This window comes from Polyodon spathula, chromosome 5 (assembly GCF_017654505.1).
Source record: "Polyodon spathula isolate WHYD16114869_AA chromosome 5, ASM1765450v1, whole genome shotgun sequence".
NCBI lineage: Eukaryota > Metazoa > Chordata > Actinopteri > Acipenseriformes > Polyodontidae > Polyodon > Polyodon spathula.
The window spans coordinates 3789550-3814666 of NC_054538.1; the positions used below are offsets into that span (position 1 = coordinate 3789550).

Here is a 25117-nt window from a genome sequence, read left to right on the forward strand (position 1 = left end):
CTCAGTTAGTACGCTCCTTTTAGTTCGTTGCATGTGACACAAAGCAAACAAACTGGGGCACTGTAAATGTCGTGTAGAGAAAGAAAAACGAGCCGCCGCCCACAACGGTATCTGTGTGTATAAATAAATATCACTGTGCACCATAACTGAAACAAAACTTGGATAAGGGCGTGTGTTAGGAAATAATAATAATAATAATAATAATAATAATAATAATAATAATAATAATGCAGCTGACTCGTCGCCAGTGTATCTCACGTGATTCACCGACTCGACAGAGATGATGTCACGTGATCGTGCGTAAGGTGTCCTCGTTTTGTGCGTGCCTGAGCGTGAGCAGCACCGATCACGTGACGCTGTGTGTGTACGCGGCGGAGTTGGGTGTGAAGATGGCGGACGAGGAGGCCGAGAAGGACCGCAGCACTGAGATCGGCAGCGCCGAAGCGATTGTGGCGCTCAGAGAACGGCTGCAAGAGCTGGCCACCGAACTGACGGACAGCAGGGAACCTGCCTTGCATTCCGCTTCCCAGTACTGCCAGAAATTCTGCCAGGTCAGACAAAATAAACGTTGCACGGCGCAGCTGTGCATGCAGTCGAACGCAAAATAAAGCGTGAGAAATGAGATCGTTATATTAATCAGTGCCATTGCTGAGGAGGGGGTAGCGAGAGCCAAAGGGGGGAGGTGCTCCTTTGTGTAGCTTACGTGCTGCTGCAAAAACACAGCATTTACCCTCTATTCATGTTATTAGCGATTGTCCACATCTGAGGTTTTCTTTATGATTTGACATACAGTGGACTGATTCTCGTGACAAGCGGTCTTAAGTGTGTTTATTTAATTAAATGTTTTATGGTTGCACAAAAAGTGGTGTTTTAGATGTTTTTTAAAACGTTTAAAATAGTTTGCATAAGGAATCGATATTTCGCACAGAGTGTATTGTAAATAAGACTGCGGCCTGTCTTCCGTTGATTTAACCTTTGTTTTTGCGTCACCGGGTAAGACAAGAAATAAAGCAATCCTTTGCCGTATATCATCATCATTTGGAACATAGCTTTGCAAGAGACCAGGGCCGAGTGTTGTATTATTAAAATATATTTCTGAAGAGATTCTGTTAATGTTTTTGGTGTGTGCAAATTGACTGGCGGTGGTAGTGAGTGGGAGAGGACGGACATGCCAGTTCTAACTAGCGGAGACACTGGGGTCATTTTATACGTGTTTTTATTTGAAAATTTTTAGAACTTCCATGAAAGAAACTCTGCTGTATAACACTGTCTAGATTTACGGCGTTACTCCTTATATATTCCAATAACGTCATTTTAAACAAGATGTCTAAATGGAGAAAGACTGTCGTGTAGCTGTGCACATGCCAACCAATACTGTGTTTCTGAAATGCAGTGTAAACATGTTCTCTTGCTCGAAATGCGTTGCTGAAAACGCGCGGATCAGTGTCGATGAAATCTGGCGCACGTTTAATACACATCCATGTTTGTCGATTACCATCTGCTGAGAAATTGGTTTTGAGGTGAAGCACGTAATGTATTTTTCATGGTACATATCGTCTCAGAATAGATTGTGACCTATACAGCATGTAGTACGGTATATTTATTTACAAGTCACATTTATGAAAATGGGCGTTAGAACTTAGACAATACTTGTGAAATAAACAGTTGATTCTAAATATGAAACAAATAGTAGATTTAATAAAATACATCCACACCAAACTTTAAAAATGTCTTTTTAAAATGCGTGACAGATGGATGAGAATGATATGCGGTCTCCTGTTGTCTAAAATGGTATATAATCAAAACTCATACATAACGCTCTTAGTAAATCAGGAGACCTGATACTTTTTTTAAATGTAGTTCTGCATTATCTTAAGCAGACCCTCTTGACTGATAAGCGCTGTCTTCAAACTTGTGAACTTTACTAAACAATAATGCCCTACGTGAAGAGACGCTGCTCTTATTTCTGTGGTAAAGCCTTTTTTTTTCCATAGCACAATTTCTGTATGTTTTATGTGCCTCTTTTCAACAATAGTCTTGACAGGTGCAAGATGCAAACTGGAAATTAGTTCTCTGTATGATGTGTAATATAATGGTCTCTATGGACCCTACTATGCAGTCGTTTTCGTCCGACTTCAAGAAACACGTGAAGATTGATGATGGAATCCCTCAACATTGAAAACTATTATAACAGTGTTACTTTTGTGTTTTGATTTGGATTGTTTTGCAACACTTCATTTAAGGAAAAACATTTTTAGGTCAGGTTGTATTGGTCACAGTTGTGTTTTCTGTTTACATGAGCATTTATTTGAAAGTTTATAGGTTTTCAGTTGGCAGGGATCGACATTAACCATGCCTCGGAGCCAGTGGAGATTGCAGTTTGGCCTGTAGTTACTGGGCCGGTTACATTTTTAAAATGTGTAAAATGTATACATGGCTTTTGTTTTCATGAACCCAGGAAAATGGGCAGGGTTGCCAAAAAGATGAGAGAACTAACTAATAAACCAATTTTTTCAATCATAACTACCGTACGCCCCCCCCCCCTCCGATAATGGCATATTTGAACTAATCTGACCCCCCCGCAAGTCATGATGTACATTCAGAATGTGAGACTGCCTTCCGAAGTGCTGTTGTACATTCAGAATGTGATTAAAAATTAACACAAAGATTTTTGAATGGAGTGGAAGAAAAAACTTCAGCTGGGTTCATTATGACCGTGAAAAAATATCATGTTGTGCCTTGTTTGCTGTCAGTTTCCCAGACTTGCAGATAATTATGTCCAGTTTTAGAGTAATGAAAGCTGGAGAACGGGGTCGAATTGTGAAGCTTGTTGATTTTGATACTATGCGTTCTGGTCAGAAATGCCATTCACAATCTTTCCAGGACTTGTTGGTATTGCAGTAAGATTGGTGCTGACTTGGGAGAGGCTACAAAAGCGACAATGCTCTGAGAAGGATTGTTTGTATTAGTGTTTATTATCAGGATTGTTATAATTCAGTAAATCTTTTAGCCTTGTTGTGGCCATATGGTAACATCTGAATTGTGGTTTTGCTTCTGAGAAAATGAGTATCATTTGTATACATACATTTTCATATCTTGAATACAGTATTTTCATTTTCTAACAAGCACACCAATGTGTATATGTTAAATGGCTGAAATAATGCAAGAACGTATATTGAAAGGCTTCACTTAGCCACTGTTGAGAGACGTGGGCTCTCTTCAGTTACCGTACACAAATATATGGAATAAAAAATGAATTGGGCCAGATAAACTTGTATCTGGGCCAGTAAAAGCACTAGCTCAGTGGCCCCAAGGGCCAGTAAAAGCACTAGCTCAGTGGCCCCAAGGGCCAGTAGTTAAACATCTAAACATAGAGCTCTGGCTGGGTAATACAATTTCATGTGCTGTAGCTTATTGAAGGTTTTGAAACTGAACAGCGTACGGCCTGCTGCTAATACTGTAATATAATGCAGGGATAAAACTTAAAAATTGTCAATATTTCAATTAGATCCTCCTTCTCACAACCAGTGAAAACCTCTGTTCATACAATAATTCTGTTATTGTGCCTATAAATACTAGTAATTATCCCCCTGGTGGGATGAATACTTGTTTATAAAGTAGTGTCTCACTTGACATGTTCACATATAATGAGACTAGAAGAAATATAGTTCCACCCCTGCAGGTTTGTTTTAACCCACTCAGACTGCTTGCATTAGAAATGTCTGGCTATCCCTGTGTAGATCTGATCAGAATGGGCATTTAACTTTTCAAAATACTGATTGCTCTCATTTTGCATTGGAGCTATCAGGAGATGACTAGCACGTGTTGTTTTGCTGAGTGAGGGTATCAGACCTGCACTGCAGTGAATAGCCGTGCTTGTGAACCACCTGTCTGAAGCACCTGCCCTGAAGTAACGGTTTTCATTCCTAAGAGGATTTGTCTCTCTTGTTCTGTGGTCTGGTCTGTTGGTAATGAGGTTTCTCTACACAAACAGTCAAACCGCTGGTGCGTACCACTGGTACTGGGGTTGTAATGGGGGCGTCTGTATGGAAATCACACATCTGAATATATCTAGAGAAGTTGTGATAACCCCTGGTAAATGGCATATTAGCCATGTGAGTATTCTTTTCTGTTGATGTAAGAATTAACCTGTCTGTACGTGTCCTTTTTTCACATCCTTTAGAGAGCCAGCATCAGTCTGTGTTTTATGAGATGATCCTTTATGAAAAGGGACCAATATCTTCGGAACTGCTTGTCTTCATTTGCTGAGAAAATATTGTAAATTGTGGCTAAGTTACATATGAGACAGGAGAAACCACTTTACTGGCTTCACTCCTTCCTTCTTCTTCAGTGAAGTATTGTAAATGCCCATCAGGGGGCAGCAGAAAGTTCTGTATCTTAAGGCCAAGCTAAATATTTAAACATTATTATCAATGATATGCATTTGTTGTTTTAGGTACTACCGTGAGTCTGCCATATTTAATACAGAAAAATGGGTACTTGTTTGTTTTCTGGCTTTGTACCTTGAATGTAGTAACACAGACCTGCAACATGTGCCTTTTTGTTTACAAATGTTGTGTGGTGTTGATCTGAGAATGAACTCTACAGTATTGGACACGAGGAAGCAGCGGCGCTAGGAACTTGTTACTGGAGCTACACAAGCTACGGCAATGTAAAACAGTTAATCATTAAACATTTTGATAGTGTGATGCATTTTTTAAATTCTGTAATCTGTTACTGTGAACTGTGACATGAGCACTATGTTCTGCAATTTTGAATACTGACTTTGGGTACTGTTTTCATTCTGGAAACTGTTTCGTTGTGTTTTTTGTAATCTTTTTTAAAGCACATTCCTTTCAGCTATGGATTTTTGACTTTGTAACTTTTTTGTGTTCCCGCAAAACGGTCAAGGGTTGGAACGGGCCAAAATGAAATAATCAGATATGCATCACATGCGTTTAACCGTCGCTGAAGTCAGTTTTATAGGGTGGATGTGTGAGTGCTGAGTATGTGTGTGTGTATATGTATATATGGTGGCAGAGCAGGAGCCCTGCAGGTGTAAAAATATTTGTTTTGTGGCAGGGACAGGGTTAAAAGCCTCTCTGCAAAGGTAATTGTTTTTGTTTAATTTAATTGTTTTCTTTTTTGGCAGTTGGCCTCAATTTACAATAACGAGGCCAACTGCCAAAAAAATAAGGTATAAAAGAAGAGCAGCCAGTCTGCTGCTGTGTAAAGAGCCCGACTGTGTGTCGTCTACTGTGAAAAGGGTACTGTGTATAAGTTAATCCTACGTTTGGTATATAACTACATACAGTAGCTAAGTTGTTAAATGAACAAATATACACAGGCGTCTTTTTTTCTTTGCACTTATTTTAAAACAATAAATTCAAAGTCATTCAAACGTACAGTAGGAACTGTTCAGCTTCAGCAGCTTTAACTGTTGTGCTGCTTTTGGAAAACGATACTTCCCCTTGAGGCTCAGCTGCAAACAGAAATAAAAGTGTGACTCACTCGTCCACCTGGGAAGGGAAAGGACCAGAAGCTAGCTGGAGCTAATGCAGTTCATTCATTGACACACTCTGCATCAACCAGGAATGCTGCTGCTAATTGCAGTGTTTCAGAAAGAAACAGTCTAACACTTAACCCCTGTGACCTTGAGCTTGATTGCATAAAACTGTCTTCGAAATGTTTTTTATATATAACACACATAGTCTCCAGCTATGGGAACACCAGTCAGGAAGCAAGCAAAGTGTTCTCTAAGACGGAGTTAACCACCAGACACAATATGAATTAATAAATAAATACATACGTATTACTTGTCATGACGCACAAGCATCAACATATGAAAATAACTTAAGTAAAAGCAAAACAATAGGCATGGATATTTTAATAAACTATAATAATAAAGTAACAGACAAACTAACGTTAATAAAAAAATAAAGCAAAACAACACGGTCTAAAAGCTTAACTTGCTATGTACTATGACATTTTCTGGCCGGTGTGTTTCGGTCTGTCACAGCGGCAGAGGCAAAAATAGTGGGCGTCACTTAGGGTTAACTTAACATTAATAAACTAACTGTCAAGCTAATTTAACACAACACTCCTACACACTTTACAAAGTGCAGCAGCAATATACATGACGTGCACATTATTTAACAGAATGGTGAAGCAACTCGCCAGAACAGAAAACACCAAATTCCTCTGCAACTTGTGTCTAATTCAGGTTTTTTTCAAGAGCTCGAACAATTTCCACCTTGGCAAGAGAAACAGCGGCGGATTTTTCTGTTTGATTGCATGCCATTTTGTAGTGATGAGGTGCACTCGTGGAAAACAAAATACAAAACGAGTCAATGATATGATGGCTGTTGTACATTCAGAATGTGATTAAAAATTAACACAAAGATTTTTGAATGGAGTGGAAGAAAAAACTTCAGCTGGGTTCATTATGACCGTGAAAAAATATCATGTTGTGCCTTGTTTGCTGTCAGTTTCCCAGACTTGCAGATAATTATGTCCAGTTTTAGAGTAATGAAAGCTGGAGAACGGGGTCGAATTGTGAAGCTTGTTGATTTTGATACTATGCGTTCTGGTCAGAAATGCCATTCACAATCTTTCCAGGACTCGTTGGTATCAGCAGTAAGATTGGTGCTGACTTGGGAGAGGCTACAAAAGCGACAATGCTCTGAGAAGGATTGTTTGTATTAGTGTTTATTATCAGGATTGTTATAATTCAGTAAATCTTTTAGCCTTGTTGTGGCCATATGGTAACATCTGAATTGTGGTTTTGCTTCTGAGAAAATGAGTATCATTTGTATACATACATTTTCAAATCTTGAATACAGTATTTTCATTTTCTGACAAGCACACAAATGTGTATATGTTAAATGGCTGAAATAATGCAAGAACGTATATTGAAAGGCTTCACTTAGCCACTGTTGAGAGACGTGGGCTCTCTTCAGTTACCGTACACAAATATATGGAATAAAAAATGAATTGGGCCAGATAAACTTGTATCTGGGCCAGTAAAAGCACTAGCTCAGTGGCCCCAAGGGCCAGTAAAAGCACTAGCTCAGTGGCCCCAAGGGCCAGTAGTTAAACATCTAAACATAGAGCTCTGGCTGGGTAATACAATTTCATGTGCTGTAGCTTATTGAAGGTTTTGAAACTGAACAGCGTACGGCCTGCTGCTAATACTGTAATATAATGCAGGGATAAAACTTAAAAATTGTCAATATTTCAATTAGATCCTCCTTCTCACAACCAGTGAAAACCTCTGTTCATACAATAATTCTGTTATTGTGCCTATAAATACTAGTAATTATCCCCCTGGTGGGATGAATACTTGTTTATAAAGTAGTGTCTCACTTGACATGTTCACATATAATGAGACTAGAAGAAATATAGTTCCACCCCTGCAGGTTTGTTTTAACCCACTCAGACTGCTTGCATTAGAAATGTCTGGCTATCCCTGTGTAGATCTGATCAGAATGGGCATTTAACTTTTCAAAATACTGATTGCTCTCATTTTGCATTGGAGCTATCAGGAGATGACTAGCACGTGTTGTTTTGCTGAGTGAGGGTATCAGACCTGCACTGCAGTGAATAGCCGTGCTTGTGAACCACCTGTCTGAAGCACCTGCCCTGAAGTAACGGTTTTCATTCCTAAGAGGATTTGTCTCTCTTGTTCTGTGGTCTGGTCTGTTGGTAATGAGGTTTCTCTACACAAACAGTCAAACCGCTGGTGCGTACCACTGGTACTGGGGTTGTAATGGGGGCGTCTGTATGGAAATCACACATCTGAATATATCTAGAGAAGTTGTGATAACCCCTGGTAAATGGCATATTAGCCATGTGAGTATTCTTTTCTGTTGATGTAAGAATTAACCTGTCTGTACGTGTCCTTTTTTCACATCCTTTAGAGAGCCAGCATCAGTCTGTGTTTTATGAGATGATCCTTTATGAAAAGGGACCAATATCTTCGGAACTGCTTGTCTTCATTTGCTGAGAAAATATTGTAAATTGTGGCTAAGTTACATATGAGACAGGAGAAACCACTTTACTGGCTTCACTCCTTCCTTCTTCTTCAGTGAAGTATTGTAAATGCCCATCAGGGGGCAGCAGAAAGTTCTGTATCTTAAGGCCAAGCTAAATATTTAAACATTATTATCAATGATATGCATTTGTTGTTTTAGGTACTACCGTGAGTCTGCCATATTTAATACAGAAAAATGGGTACTTGTTTGTTTTCTGGCTTTGTACCTTGAATGTAGTAACACAGACCTGCAACATGTGCCTTTTTGTTTACAAATGTTGTGTGGTGTTGATCTGAGAATGAACTCTACAGTATTGGACACGAGGAAGCAGCGGCGCTAGGAACTTGTTACTGGAGCTACACAAGCTACGGCAATGTAAAACAGTTAATCATTAAACATTTTGATAGTGTGATGCATTTTTTAAATTCTGTAATCTGTTACTGTGAACTGTGACATGAGCACTATGTTCTGCAATTTTGAATACTGACTTTGGGTACTGTTTTCATTCTGGAAACTGTTTCGTTGTGTTTTTTGTAATCTTTTTTAAAGCACATTCCTTTCAGCTATGGATTTTTGACTTTGTAACTTTTTTGTGTTCCCGCAAAACGGTCAAGGGTTGGAACGGGCCAAAATGAAATAATCAGATATGCATCACATGCGTTTAACCGTCGCTGAAGTCAGTTTTATAGGGTGGATGTGTGAGTGCTGAGTATGTGTGTGTGTATATGTATATATGGTGGCAGAGCAGGAGCCCTGCAGGTGTAAAAATATTTGTTTTGTGGCAGGGACAGGGTTAAAAGCCTCTCTGCAAAGGTAATTGTTTTTGTTTAATTTAATTGTTTTCTTTTTTGGCAGTTGGCCTCAATTTACAATAACGAGGCCAACTGCCAAAAAAATAAGGTATAAAAGAAGAGCAGCCAGTCTGCTGCTGTGTAAAGAGCCCGACTGTGTGTCGTCTACTGTGAAAAGGGTACTGTGTATAAGTTAATCCTACGTTTGGTATATAACTACATACAGTAGCTAAGTTGTTAAATGAACAAATATACACAGGCGTCTTTTTTTCTTTGCACTTATTTTAAAACAATAAATTCAAAGTCATTCAAACGTACAGTAGGAACTGTTCAGCTTCAGCAGCTTTAACTGTTGTGCTGCTTTTGGAAAACGATACTTCCCCTTGAGGCTCAGCTGCAAACAGAAATAAAAGTGTGACTCACTCGTCCACCTGGGAAGGGAAAGGACCAGAAGCTAGCTGGAGCTAATGCAGTTCATTCATTGACACACTCTGCATCAACCAGGAATGCTGCTGCTAATTGCAGTGTTTCAGAAAAAAACAGTCTAACACTTAACCCCTGTGACCTTGAGCTTGATTGCATAAAACTGTCTTCGAAATGTTTTTTATATATAACACACATAGTCTCCAGCTATGGGAACACCAGTCAGGAAGCAAGCAAAGTGTTCTCTAAGACGGAGTTAACCACCAGACACAATATGAATTAATAAATAAATACATACGTATTACTTGTCATGACGCACAAGCATCAACATATGAAAATAACTTAAGTAAAAGCAAAACAATAGGCATGGATATTTTAATAAACTATAATAATAAAGTAACAGACAAACTAACGTTAATAAAAAAATAAAGCAAAACAACACGGTCTAAAAGCTTAACTTGCTATGTACTATGACATTTTCTGGCCGGTGTGTTTCGGTCTGTCACAGCGGCAGAGGCAAAAATAGTGGGCGTCACTTAGGGTTAACTTAACATTAATAAACTAACTGTCAAACTAAATTAACACAGCACTCCTACACACTTTACAAAATGCAGCAGCAATATACAAGACATGCACATTATTTAACAGAATGGTGAAGCAACTCGCCAGAACAGAAAACACCAAATTCCTCTGCAACTTGTGTCTAATTCAGGTTTTTTTCAAGAGCTCGAACAATTTCCAACTTTTTGTAGCAAGAGAAACAGCGGCGCATTTTTCTGTTTGTTTACATGCCATTTTGTAGTGATGAGGTGCACTCGTGGAAAACAAAATACAAAACGAGTCAATGATATGATGGCGGGTCTGTAAAGATTTAATAAACCAATCTGTGTCCCTCAAGACACTCGCGTGATGTAGCTTTTTTACAAATATACATATGTTAAACTAATCTCTGTCGATGCAAGGAAGGTGTTCTTTTAAGCGAAGTTCTTGTTCCTTTAGCCAGAGCATTTACAATGGGAAAAATCTGTTTCACCACAAGCATGTTCTCTTAGGAGGTGTTCCTATCAGGTGCTTTACTATATATATATATATAGAGAGAGAGAGAGAGAGAGAGAGAAATTACACACACACACAGTACCAGTCAAGCATTTGATTACACTTGCTGGAAACTAGGTTTTTTTCATAATTGACAATGTTTTACGTCGTATACGTTTCTGTAAATACTTGAAAATGAAAACAAATGTTGCAATGTACAAAACAAAACATGAGGAGTATCAAAGCAATGTTCAAGAAAATTGTCTCTAAATCTTGGATTCCTCAAAATAATAACAGCCTCACAAACACGAGGCATTCAGTTAACAAGTTTCAGCAGGAAATCACCCGACATGTCTTCCCAGCTCTTCTGCAGCAATTCCCAGAGATGTAGGGCACTTGTGGGTAGCTTTGCTTTGACTCTTCTGTCCAGTTCGTCCCATACAAGTTTTATGGGATTGAGGTCTGGAGACTGGGCAGGCCAGGCCATTGGATTGAGTTGTCCTTCACTTTCCTTCTTTGCCAAATAGTTCTTGCACAACTTTGAGGTGTGTTTCAGGTCATTATCTTGCTGAAGAATGAATAACTGCCCAACTAGCCATAATCCTGATGGAATGGCGTGCCTCTGAAGTATGCTATGATAGCCATGCTGGTTGAGCTTGCCATGGACTTGGTAAAGATCACCAACTCCGTCATGCAGAAGTCATGCGCTCACCCTCTCTGCGTCTTACAAATACTCAGTGGTTGGACCTAAATATTTCAAATTTTGTCTTATCAGTCCAGAAAACCGACTTCCACTCCTCAAACATCCAGTTTCTGTGTTTTTTGGCCCAGGCAAGTCTCTTCCTCTTATTCTGCACACTTAACAATGGCCTTGGCCACAGCAGTTACAGACACTTGCAAAGTTCTTGCGATTTGTCTTAAGGGTTGACCTTCATTTCTTAAAGTAATTACAGACTTTTTTTTTTCTTTGCTTAATTGAGCATATTTTGCCATTTTCTGCTCCTTTACATTCAGGAATGACAAATGTGTGCCTATGCTACCTATATTTGTAGTAATCATGGACCGTTGCCTGTTAACAATAATTGGTGACAAAAGGTTAATTAGGTAATATGCTAGTTAACTCAGAGAACATCTAACAAAGACACTTTTATACTTAGGCCAGTGTTCTAACACCGTGTTATACACATTTCAGACTTTTAACTGACTTGGGCTTCAGACTGAAATACTCTTGCTTTGGGTGACCATTTCATTGAAATCGACAAGATTTACATTTTCATTTAAAAATTTAATTTTTGAAAGCAATTCACTTATGATTATCAGCTTATATAAGTACATGTATCATATAATGAAATATTAAGTGTTTATAGACAAGTTTATACAGTTAAAAGCATAGATAATCATGAAAAACCTGGTTTCAATCAGGTGTACTCAAACTTTTGACTGGTACTAATTTTTATGTATATATATAAAATGACACACACAGCATTCTGTCCAAGTCTAAAATGCACGCATTTTTTACAGTAATTGGCATCCACCGTCACACTTAGTTTATTAACTTTCGCATGTTAGGGTTATAAATATCAACCTCAATCGAGACTCCAGCATCTTGAGGTAAAGCTATTATTTTGAGACCGTCCTTACAAAGCATTAACACGCATATTTGTGTCTGTCTTGCAGCTGATTCTCTGATTTCTCTGTATAAAAATGGACGTCACATTAGTGCAGAACTCGCTTGGGCATCAGCGAATCTGCTGGTACAGGGTGGGCGAGGCGTCTGCCGATTCTGTCTCTATAGAGGGTGCTGCTCATGAACTTCACAGCTTTTAACTCCTCGTATAATTGAATACTAAAATCAGTGAAGCACAATCTTCCTGCATTATTTAGATATAAATATTCTGGTAAACATAAATAAAAATCACAACACTCACACTTTGACGGTTTTTGTTTTATTTCCCTTTCAAAAAGCGACCATTTCAGAACCTTTTGAAACTGGTAAAAATGTAATCAGCACATTCGTCAAATACACATTTAAGTGTATAGTAATTGAAGAAGACATAACAGATCCATTTTTTTTTTTTGGCAGCTGCACCAACAAAGGAAAAAAGAAAGCAATGTTTCAGTAAGACAGAGCTAAAAAAATCGGATTATCTGTATGAGTCGTGTGATAGTATTCTTAGTTTTGCTGTAATTCGCGTGATCATGTACGAGTCAATGCCATTAACTAGTGCCAGTTGTAAACGTAGAGAAAAAGAAAGCAAATAAGACAATAATGGCAAACCAGTTCATTCTTCTGTTCTGAAAAACGAAGACCTAAGGTAGAGTAAAGGCAGAGCTTTCTTGAAGTAAACTGAATCGAGTATTTATTTATTGTTCAGTTTATTTCTTTCCATGGCACCTGCTTGTAATGAAGCTATAATTAGCAATTTTAAACAATGTCTGTTTCTTAATTTAATTATATTTTCTGACGATGAAGAAATGATCTCCAAACTAGTTTTCTAGCTGTACAATCCTAAAGTAAATCTCTCACTTTACTGTGTAAAGGATGCAGTCACTACACTACACACAGTTTGTTTCATAAAGACATTCTGTCTGGAGGCACACCTCTTGTTAAAGTGTTAGGAAAGAAACAATTGAGAGGATTAATTATGTGTTTTCATTTAAATTACAATCTGGTAATACACAGCAGTGAACCTGTTTTAGAGCAACGAGTCAGTCAACATGCCTTTATCAGTGTTTCATATTTTATCCTGGTTATTATGATAATGCCAGTAAAACGACAAACTTAATTTGTGGAGTACTGTGCATAGGATTACTCTCACATGACATTGCTGGACTGTTTTGCTAAACTCTTTCATATTTGTTATTGTTTTTGCAAATGCCAACAGTAAGCTAAACACGTCTTTTCAAAACACCTTTATTTGTACACTGAACTACTGTGTTAGTGGAAGACTAAATATGATTCTCACAACTGTGCTGGACATTTGGTTTTCTGAACTGTTGTAATATAAGTCTTTGATTTCCCTGCTTATTTTTATTTTTATTTTTAAGCTTGGCCAGTGATGTCTGTAAGCATAGTGACAGGTTTGAAGTGTCTTCAGGTGCTTTACTTACTATTACAACTACAAGAGTCTGATTTGAAAAAAAAAATAATAATTGTGGTACTATTTATTAAATGTACTTTATTTTAACTATCAACATTATTTATATATATATAATACAATTACACTCACATACACGTGTGCAGTGTTTGAAAGAAACTTGTTGTCCACGGGACAAAATGCTAGAAGAATCTACTTGCCCCCTCATCGTCACACAAAACACACACACACATACACACACACACACAAAGGTAGAATATAACATGTAGGATATGGGATTTGTTTAACAGTGAACACAATCAATCAATACCTCCTGTTTGAAACTGATTCCAAGTAATGATTCGCTGTCTGGTTGAATTCATATGCAACTAGCTAGCCAGAACGCAGAATGCTATGTGATAGAGTGTGTAAATGTTTTCGTTTGTACAATTGCACAGTATTGATAACAAATGTAAACATTTGTCATTGCTTAATATGACGCAGTGTAGGAGATTGCTTTGGAATACGTGTGGCACGCTTCTGTTCTCCAGTATGAAGTCAGTGGGCTAATGGAATATAATAAAGAGCAGCTCTAACGCTTGCTTCATTTCAATTCAGTCTTCACTCCACTGGAGCAGCGGTTTGAAACGGGGGTTAGTGATTCACAGGGGTGAATCTAGCCTTGTGGCTTGACTGGTTCACTAAATTCATGATACAAGAGGTCCCCTGTGACCTCCGCTCACCTCAACACATTTGTGACATACTTTAAAGAAATGTTCCCTTGAGTGCAGTTTGGAACACATTTGCTTATAAATTTAAGTAACATACCAAAAGTATAAGCAATACTTGCAGTTATTCCAATATAAAAAAATAACTTCTGCCTGTTGTTTTTTTTCCACTTTTTCTCTATAAGCTGAATTCAACTCCTGATGTTCAGGTGTGTTTGTTGCATCACAGATACAAAATCATTGCCAACTATTACTGCTGCTGTGTGGAATTCTGATTTTTCTTGACATTCTTCGTTTTGTAACTGTTGAACCCCAGAAGGACTTGTGTATAACCTGTCAAGTTTCTCTGCATTTTTTTTACCGTTTTCCGACCAGAATGCACACAATATTTACAGTAGGCTCCATGAAATTCTGCAAAGACCAAATATGTAACAATCTTTTGTAGCAAAAGTTTTAAGGCTGGGGCGATGCCTAATTTTTCACTATCGATTATATCGTTCTCCAAAAAAGCTGATTCATCAACATTACGAAAGTTTTAAAAAAACGCAGTAATACATATGAAGCTGTGGATTACTGTAACATTGCTAGAAAAAGCTTTAAAAACTAGTGTCGTTCATACATTGATTACATCAGTTTATGCGTATACAGTAATAATTATATTAAATGATGATATTTTACAACTTTACCTTATTTGTATTGATTTGTACCAGTTGGGGGTCAAAGCAAAATCAGAAGAAAAAGTTGTTTAAATCCATAACCAGTCAGAGTAATAGCCAATCAAAGTAATAACCAAAGTAATAACCAATCAAAAGAAAAACTATGCAGGACATTTTAATAAAACACAAAACAATAACAGCAGTGCATTTTAAAACGCAGATGTTAAAGACAACAGACCCCCTTTTCATCCCTATCCAGTCTCAGTCTCCGTATCCCATACAGCACTGTGCACGTCCCTGGGAGCGAGTTGATTCACTAATTGATATCAGAGTGTTTTACCTGTTGAAATCTCAGCCAAGAATTTGGACAAGTAAACCACATGCTCACAAATCATGGTTTTAAGACCATGGCTGAGACATGTAGGGTTTTTCATCAATTATAATACCTGTATCTAGTGTACCAGCAGAACAGGGTTTTAGCTGAACAAAGTGCAGACCAGCAAACACTTGTTTACGAGAGGATCATATAAAACATGACATTTTCAATGGAAGCTCCTCAGAATTAAGACTCTGATTTGGAAAGAGCACAAGTCATTTTTGATTTGGGTGCTAAAAGGAAAATGTAAAGAACTTTTAAACAGCAAAACTGTAAATAGTTATGATGTTGGCAGCTACCCGCAGGGACGTTGGTACATGTTCTACAACACTGACTTATGTCGTGAACGAGGGATTTTCAAAAGAAAATGTTTCGTGGTAGCTTGTCTTTGTCTATTTCTACTACCATTGTTTATACTGTGTACTGTTTTGCATGTTAACTTCATTAATCTGAAATAGTTACACTGGGAAATATAACTGTAAAAACACAGGTGTTATGGTTGAAAACGCAGATTTTGAGATGATGTGCTTTTTATAGATGCACATTTTTAAAGGCTAGCGCGACCTCTGCATCTCATTAAATGGTTACGCAATTTTGTTATGTTGCCCAAACATTACTTTCTTTACTTTTTCTCGCCAGCTTGCTTTTGAAAATTGTCAAACGTTGAAAAGGCATGTAGCTCAGTCGATACAGTATTTGAAACCCTAGCACAGCACTCTTAACTTGCTCTTAACTCGCGCTTAAGTTACTTTGTAGACTCCTGCACAGATTCAATCCACTCAGTAAACAGTCCAGGGAGAGGGGTGGGGCAGGGTGGAGAATAAATATATATATATATATATATAAAAAGGCTGATGCGATGCATCGTTTGTTTGACAACTATCGATAGCCAAGCCTGTGCATCTTGGGTATAAGGTTTAAAAAAAGGAAAGTTTGTATTAAATTTGGAGTCTTCTCTGCTCCCCTCTGGTCTGACTCTCTGAATCTGCATGTGATTGAGCTCACCTTCTCTCCCCTGCCCTGCTCCCTGGGAGTGTGTGCTGATGGGATTGCATCTGTGCAGGAGTCTTCAAAGTAACACAGCAAGTTAAAAGTATCGACCGAGCTACAATGCCTTCCGATGCTTGACAGTTATTTTCTAAAGTAAGACAGCAAAAAAGAAGTGTTTGGGATACTCCAGTAACACAAATTTGCACGATCATTTAATGAGATGGCACCCTACAAAACTTCAAACAAAATCCACATTTATTCATTCATCTGGACTACCCCAGAGTAAAAATAATAAATTAAAAAAAAAATAAAAACCAAGATCTTTCTGAAAGTTGTGTCTTTGGTCAGAAGTATTAAGCATCCCTGCAACGTCCGTCCCCAGTGAGCAGGTATTCAGTAATGCTGGGCAGATTGTAAACAAGTGCCAGTCATCACTTAAATTAAAAGTAAATGTGGACAGTATCATGTTCTTAAACACAATTCAAGTGTAAGCCATAGAAAACACTGTTACTAAACTGTTGTGGACAGTGGTAACTTTTTTTAAAATGAGTTGTTACTTTGACTTGTTATGGATTTAAACAACTTTTTTAGGGACTTTACTTTGACCCTCAACTGGTACAATACTAATAACATAAAAAAAAAAAAAAAAGTTTAAAAATTAGTGGAAGAAAAGGAGAATCTGAGTAAATGGAGGCTGAGACCATCCAGCCATGGCGAGGAATGTGCACTGCTGGCATTTTTATTTAATTATTTGTTTGTTTATTCTCTATCAACGTTCTGCACTTGGCGACTGTCGGATGTCAGCTGCAGTGCTGCCACCTGGCCGTTTGTTCCGTAAAATGTGGCTGTTTTTAATTACATTTTGAGGGAGAATCGCTTTAATTTATGGGGTTTTAATGTGAAACAACTAAATAGGCTTTTAAGTTATCCAAGTCTTTACTTTCTCATTAAACACAGAATAAAGAACTCTAAAACGAGTGCACAACATTTTAATGAATGACTAGCCTGTAATGTTAATACAGTTACGAGTAGTGGTTCTAATATTGTGTCCTGCATTTATTATTTTTTAAATTGTAGATTAATCGCTTATTAAAATGTTGCACCCTCGTTTGCGTGCAGTTCCTTCGTTCTGCACGCACCAAAACACGTACATTGAACCAATTTCACTACTAAATGGCTAGCAGGGATCAATCGAATTCTTAAAGGGGAAGAAAACGACAATCCTAAATATAATAATATTCAAATGATATTTACTAACGCCTAAAAAGTAAATATTTAATATATTAGAAAGCTACTTGTTCACAGTTAATAAAAAAAAAAACCAAAACACTAAAACTAGCGTTTCTAGTGGTAAATCACACACCATTTCCACTGTGTATTATTGTCTGAGATAATCAAAGACACTGTAAATGACACACGCTGCACCGATCTCAGACATCCAGCTGCACAGAATTTAGTGCACAGCAGTGATAAATTCATTCTTGGGGCCATGCTTTTTCATTTTTTTAATTATGATTTCTCTTGGGAAGATGTAGGCAGGTTTTTGTAGAAGTAGTTGTTCTTCATTACAAATGCTATTGCAGATATGCACGGATGAAAGGTCGCCGCTATCTACAGGGTATTTGTGTCCCCTAACAAGCAATATTTATTGAAAACACGCCATAATACAGGAAGAAACGCTCACTGCACAATATCTGGAAATAGCCGTTCTCCTTCCTTGTTTACAACACTCTGTATATAAGCTACTTTCACACATTAAACTGTAGTTTTGTCGCACACTCGATATGCACATTCATTCCCATTCGTGTCAGTACACTCCATAACCTAACAGGGAATATTTTTTTACAGTTTTATTATTAGTATTTCACTTCAAATAATGACTGCTCTCCTTTAGCTTCTGTCTTTCCTTGAGGTTGCTGTTTAAATGCTTTAGTATACACTCTAAAGAAGTGGTCAAAAGTTTAATATGCTAGACGAATAACCGGTCATGTGACAAATGTCAAACACATTCTCTTTAATACTGTTGATGTGGTGTTACTGGAAATCCTCCAACAGTACCCGTTCTGATCTTGCTGTTACTCTTTTAACATTTGTACCATCTAGAGTCCTACTCTGTGCTACTTTAAAAATGCCAGTTCTTGGTTTCAAAACATCCTGAATGAAGTTGTTATCAGGAGGCAGGAGTTTGAGCAATCAGCTGCTGATTAAATACATTGTTCATTTCAGAGCAGATTTAGCAGTGCCCTGCATGGACAAGTTCCTGACCCCTGTTCATTTCTAAGGATGTGAGTTATTAATTTGTATACTGAGCTGCAGCTTTTTTAGTTTTTCTGGGCTATCCTATTTCTATCTCGTCAGTCTGCAGTACCAGATGCACTGCTGTATACAGACATAGTGTTAGTTTTGTTAACTCTTGGTAATTTATGTTGTTTGTCTGCGTCTGTAAATCTGGAGAGTCTTGTGTATAAAAAATAATGATGCAAGCAATTTCCTAACCTTGCTCTGCGGAACACAGCAAGACCTGAATATAAGTTGCATCAGCAGTCTGTCCCATATTGTGCATCCCTGTATATGCAACTCTGTCTGCTTACATAATCCTGTTTCACTGGAGAACCGGATGTTCACAGCGCAACCAAGGTTATCTGAGCAGGCTTGTTCAAGTGAAAGTCTATGCGAGGCATTCCGGAACTCGCTAACGTCAATGAAGGCAAATATAAAAATCATTCATTTATCGACAGTGCTTGTAGTTTGGCAATGGCTCTGTAGATTGTGCCCCGGGATGCATTTCTGCTTTTTATTCAAACGAAGGCATTTCAGTGATTTACTTCTATTTGTCCACAGACTCTTGTAGAATATGCAGGCAGATGGAAGATCTCGGAGGCCCCTCTGCCGCTAGTCCAGATTTACATGGTAGCCATATTAAGTTATGCTCAAGCTCGACACCAGCTTTCCTCTGAGTGTGACAATGTAAGCCTTGTGCTTGAACGATTAGCACTGTAAGTATTCTATTCTGTATTTCTTGCGTTTTTGTAAAATCGTTAAATAGAGCTTAAAGTACCCACTACTATTAATATCAATATAGGATTTTCTCTGTGATCTAGAAACAGATTTAATACTCAGCCTTATTCATTTTCAGCAACCTGTGACTTAACATTGTTGTGAACACACAAGTAAGACTGGAAGCAATGATAAAAGAAAATAAAATAAATGTTTGTATGTATAATGTGGGTATCGGTTTTCTTTTTCAGGAGCTGTGTTGAGCTTTTGCTGTCACTACCAGAAGAAACCCCAAGTCATTTCTGGAAGGAGTTCCAGACTTCAGTTCTGGTAGGGTGGACCCTTCTTTCCATGTAAAAGAGCAGTTTTTGTTTACTTGTATTTTTTTCTGTGTTGATTTTTGATAATTTTTTTTTTTTTAATGATTCTATTTGTTTGTGCTTGAGTGTGTCTGTGGCACTAGTACCCCTGCTTTCAAGTACTGTGCCATTTTATGTGGTGGTTTTCAATTTGCCTGGTATTTGGTAAGCAGCAGGAGGCCTCTTAGTATGTGAATACAGAACATGTTTTACATGGAGACATACATTTGAACAAAGCGTTGCATATTGCTGTTTTTTTTTGGTTTGTTTTTTCCTCAGTTTTGTAATGTTCTTATGAATCTTCCGTTAATATATGGTAGAGGATGTTTTTATTTATTTATTTTTTACTGGGAGTGTGGGTTTAAATTGTCCAGTGTTTTTAATTTATACATTATACAATGGGAAGAGAAATTCCTGAGCTCTGATTGGTCAGACTTGCACTAGACCCATGATGTTATGCCAGCATAACATGACGGATGTAGTACCAGCAACCTTCTCACTGAAAACCTAGACAGACATATCAATCCGCCACAACTGTCAATAACACAGAATAAATTGCACAATTCCTGAAGTGAAGTACGTTAAAGAACATAACAGCTGTGGAAACCTTGTTTGGCAAAGATCCTTTAAACAGAGCAGCCAGGAGACCAGACAGCACCTCTCAATTAGACAAAAAAAATATTGGAAAAAGACACCTAAGCGGGCTCCTTAGTGGCGCATCCGGTAAAGGCAGTCCGTGTGGAGTGCCGGATGCGCCCAATAGCCTGGAGATCACCGGTTCAAGTCCAGGCTATTCCACTGCCGACTGTGGATGGGTGTTCCCAGGAGGCACAATTGGCCGAGCGCCGCCCAGGTGGGGAGGTTCTTAGGTCGGCCAGGGTGTCCTCGGCTCACCGAGCAAGTCTGAGGGACTAGACAAGATAGAATCTGATAGAAATGAAGCATCCACGAAATGACAAACCAACTGGGCAGTCAAAGTTTTTTTATGACTGGGTGAGTGAGTAACATAAATATAGACTTGAAAACTGTCCCAATAGAACACCTTAATACAGTTCTACCACAATTGTATGTCTCTGTCAGAAATAGCTCCGGAGAGCTGTATGGCATAATCAGTTACGCGGGGCTCAGAGCAGGCTTAAACAGACACTTAAATGAACCATCCCTGAGCCGTAACATCCATATACTGTCCAATGTAACTCTGCCAACAGTATGTTCATGGCATATGTAAAGACTTGAAGTCCAATTGTTGTCAACTCATTTTAAACAGAAATAACACATTAGAACGTCATAGTTAATACTCTACAGTTGAAAATGGTAAACAGGAACTATTTTATGAGGCTGAATGTTATTTCCACATTTGTCTAATTTAAAATCACTTTTAAACATATGAAATGAGTCTGTCTTTGTTTTAATTTTTTTACAGTGTGAGCCATTGTATAATAGGAGTAATGCATCCAGGTTTTGTGTTGTGCTGGCATGACATCACTTCTGGGGGTTGGACCCTCCGAGGCGTGATGTCATCCCAGCACAACACACTCTCTGCCGTGCATTATTCATTTATTTTTGTATTTCTTTTGCTACAGACAGCCCATAATCTACTACTGGAGAATGGAAACTCTGAACTTCAGATGCTCTGTGCCATTGCTCAGGAGAATGGTGTGTGGACAAACTCGGCGCTGCAGTGCATTCTCTCGAAGGAAGCACCACAAGTGGAAACAGGTTGGTTAGAATGGTCAGATGATGGATCTTATAAATCAGATGCCTCTGTTTCTGCTACATAGACAGTTGGCTTTTAGTTTTTGTCTTTTTTTCTTAAGGTGGTTGTAGCTAATAAAGTAATTTCATAAATCTTACCTGTTGTGCAGTTTTGAAAGAAGCACATGCTGTAGTAAACATTTTATAACATGATATCAGGATAAATGGACTCCTGAATAAATGGAATGGAAAGGGTTAAAGAAGGTTCTTAGTTTGCTTGCCTTCACGGAAATAAATTCCTGCTTTACTTCCTAGGTCATTTCACCTCAGCAGTGTCTTAGTTTCTTTTAGGGGCAGCAGCTGGTTGGTTAAACCCTGAAGGGGTGGGGGCAGTTTCACTCGCTAGTGGAAATGACTCAGGAAGTGCAAGACCATCTGAAAGCAAGAAAATACGGGTTTGCTAAGGCATATTTCACACTTGCATTTATGTTAGTGTCTGAAAAGAAAACACTCATAAAGCAATGGCATGTTGACTAGCAGGAAATTGCTTTGGTAGAACTGTACAATTGCTAATATTTGCATGCCTCTCTTTTTCTCTTTTATTTATTTATTTTTTCAGTAAATGAGTTTCTTAGGTTGGAGGGTCCTGTTCTACTAGAGATGCGCATCAAGCACCTTATCAAAGAGAAGCACATAGAAAAGGCAGCATCACTAGCAAAGGCCTGCTCCGATCATCCTGAGCTCAGGGCAAAGAGCAGTTTCAAACAGACCTACCTGGTGTGTCTTACTGCTGTGGCTCAACAGGAACAGCTTATGCAGGAGGTGGGTGGCAGTGTTCTTGCATTAAGGCAACCTTACCTTTCTGATGTATGCTCATGGCTGGCACTAATTTTGTTATAGGGCACTGTGGAAGACTGCTAACTATTCAGCAACATTTATTTTTATGTTTCTTTAAAAAAAAGTTATGCATGTAGATTTATTTCTTTTTCCTTTAATCCAGATTTCAGAAATTGACTGTAAGGATGCGCTAGAGATGATCTGTAACCTTGAGTCGGACGGGGATGAAAAAGCTGCTCTCAACTTGTGCACAGCATTTCTAACTCGACAGCTGCTGCAAGGAGATATGTATTGTGCCTGGTGAGTTGCGCTTATTTTAAGAACATGCTGGTTAGAGATTCCAGTCAGCTTAGTGTCTGCTGATAGCGTTTAAAATATCCACGATATGGATTGTTTCCAGTCGGCTAGTTCTGCATCATCCCTTCAAGGTACACCTTAGTTTGACATGCTTAGAAATCTCCATAGTGTGGTATGTAGCAAGACATTTTGACAGTATCCATATTCAGGGTATTTTTTCTAAACTCGGTCACACACCTCTGACTAGAGGCTTAGATTACAGTCTTAGTGATACAACAGCACAACCAAGCGATGTCAGTGAAGGGAAAGTTAAAGATAGATTTTCAGGCAAACTGGCTGAAGATTTACCCATGGCTGAAGTTTAATAACATTAGTGGTCAAATTAATTGTTGGGTCTACAGTGTCTGCGGAACTGTAGTTTGCTGACTGCTGTTACAAAACCTGTGCATACAACGTGGCTTTGAAAAAAAAAAAAAAATCAAAATAGAAACTGTCAGGCAATGGAGAGTGCTCTGAATCACAGTGAACAGCTGAATGTACATAATGTTAGATGTATACATTTGAGACACTATATAGTTTCACAGTTCTTGAAATTCAGTTTTGTTGTGGTGCATTGCTGGACGCTCTATTCAGTGGGGGGGGGGGTTTATGTACACAATTTATATACACTGAAGACATAAAAGGAGTTAATATGTGTTGCACCGTTGCATTTTAAAGTATTGCAATTTTAACCCTTTGCAGACCCTGTCCAACATCATCAAAAAGACGTCAAGCACAGGTCTCATCTTTTTTTTTTCTCCGGAAAAAGCAGAGAAAACCTTTCAATGGCCGAGTGAGACAGGTAGAAGCTGAAAAAAAGAAAAAGGGGGCGTATCTGAGCAATACACATAGTCCCTTCACCACAGACATAACATGGACATAAACAAACAAGATAGCTACTTCCGCATCCAGCCCTCAAAGAATATCACAGACATTTGCCAAGCTTATTGAGATGTTATAGTAATAAAATAATGACTTGGATAGCATTATTGAGGAGTTTAGTTATAAAACGAGTGATCAGGAGAGGATTTATCAGTATGCGCGTCTATAAATACAGTGAACAAGGGGTGAGGCAGGGCTGGAGATGCAGTACTGAGTGTCCTGTTGATATGTAATGCCTTTTAAACCTGTTTTACTGTGAATAAAATTACTTTAACAGTGCATGTAAAATAAACAGCGTGTGTAAAAATAAATTGGACCTGACGCGCCTGATAGCGCTGAATAAATGGACCACAAAGGGTTAAGCCTGTTTTGTCACAATTCAGTTTCTTTCTATCTAATCACATCCTTTCTGCAATACTGTACTTGACAGCTGTAAGTTCACTTATTATTATTATTATTGTAAGGGACGAATTGTTGTGCACCCATTACTTAGCTGAACATTAAACAAATCCTAGAGCGCTTTGCTGCCGCTTGAGACAACTCTAAATGTCTTTGAGTTGGCATTGGGCTTACAGACAGAAAATTCACACAGTGCCAGTGAGCATGTGTGATTCAAAATTGCTGGAAGAGTGGTGTAACATATCAAATGATTCTTGGGGTTAGATCTCCCACCTGACCTGCGAGGCAGCTGCATAAAGGGAACAGAATACCCTGCACTAAATGGCACAACAGTTTATTTCCAGGATTAGGTGGAAGTCGGCTATCTAGAAAGGAGGCAAAGCTACGGTATACAAACTCAATGACCCGGACGGAAAACAGCATGCCATCCGCGAATTGGAGGAGCAGATGCGCTCGTTGACCAAGGGGTCATAGGTGACATTATACAAAATACGTAGTGATATGATCTCTTCCTTTGTGAATGGTTAAATTAAAGTACCAGAAGGAGAACCTGTATTGTGAAATGCGACTGTTTTGTTTGTTTTTGTATGTAGTTAATAATACTGTTTGTAATTATTTGGACGGCTGACACGATATGGAGTTGTAGCCAAAGGTCAGCATTAAACCTCGATCAACAACACTGCACTTTTGTTTAACACTGAAGAACTGTATTCACCACGAGCACTAGAGTACACCCTGTGGACTGGTGTTTGTATGAGGTACATGTGGATGAATTAACAGGACTGTTGTTGTTTTGGGGCCAACCCGCGGATTACAAATAAGCAATACATGCCGCTGTATTGCTTCCTTACCATTGTTATTATTTACTGTTGCATTGTCATCAGGCCATTGGATTTAAAAAACCATGAAACAACATTGCATCTGGATTATAACTGTATAAACTGTCTGTTTATTACTCACTTGCACCTGCACAGTGCTAACCACTTTGCCATACGCGGTCATATCAAATTGAATTGTGACAGCTGATGTTGAGCAAGTTTGTGATGGGCTGGTGCTGAGGGACACCGGCAGCAATGACAGACGGGCTTACAGGCAACTTTTGCCATAATTTTTTGTTTGTTTGTTTTTTTTTTTTTAAATGTATTTATTTGAGAGGCATTGACGCTGGCGTCATCAGTTATTTTGCACCCTGTCTTTCTTTATGTATATCCCTCTTCCATGTTTGCCTGTAAGTCATGGTGGTAATTTGTTTTCATCATACGGATGGCTCTGATTTTGCACTAGTAGTCGTGGGAGGGGATGCATGTTTCTGACAGTTTTGTGTTTTTTCTTTGCAGGGAGCTTACACTGTTTTGGAGTAAACTGCAGCAAAGGACGGAACCCTCTACGCAAGTGTTTCTTGACCATTGTCGTCAGCTATCCCAACTTTCGAAAACCGTGTTTCATATTTTCTTTCTGATCAAGGTCATTCAATCAGAGGTAAGATTCTGTTTTCAGACATGA

The 25117-nt window shown here is 38.4% G+C and overlaps 1 protein-coding gene across 1 annotated transcript; it reads left to right on the forward strand.

Moving 5' to 3' along the window:
• Positions 1–352: 352 nt before the first annotated feature.
• Positions 353–23073, forward strand: LOC121315435 (zinc finger protein 292-like). Its single transcript, XM_041249535.1, has 7 exons — positions 353–551; positions 18951–19105; positions 19358–19436; positions 21049–21184; positions 21780–21982; positions 22161–22297; positions 23036–23073. Coding segments are annotated over exons 1-7 (873 nt in total). The 5' UTR covers positions 353–389; the 3' UTR covers positions 23037–23073.
• Positions 23074–25117: the final 2044 nt, after the last annotated feature.

What these genes read in the sequence shown, in the direction of transcription:
- LOC121315435 (XM_041249535.1), top strand. Translation starts at nt 390, where the DNA reads ATGGCGGACGAGGAGGCCGAGAAGGACCGCAGCACTGAGATCGGCAGC. An exon ending in GTGCTTGAACGATTAGCACT is followed by an intron (nt 19,106 to 19,357) that starts GTAAGTATTCTA and finishes TTTCTTTTTCAG; the next exon opens with GAGCTGTGTTGAGCTTTTGC. An exon ending in AGCACCACAAGTGGAAACAG is followed by an intron (nt 21,185 to 21,779) that starts GTTGGTTAGAAT and finishes TTATTTTTTCAG; the next exon opens with TAAATGAGTTTCTTAGGTTG.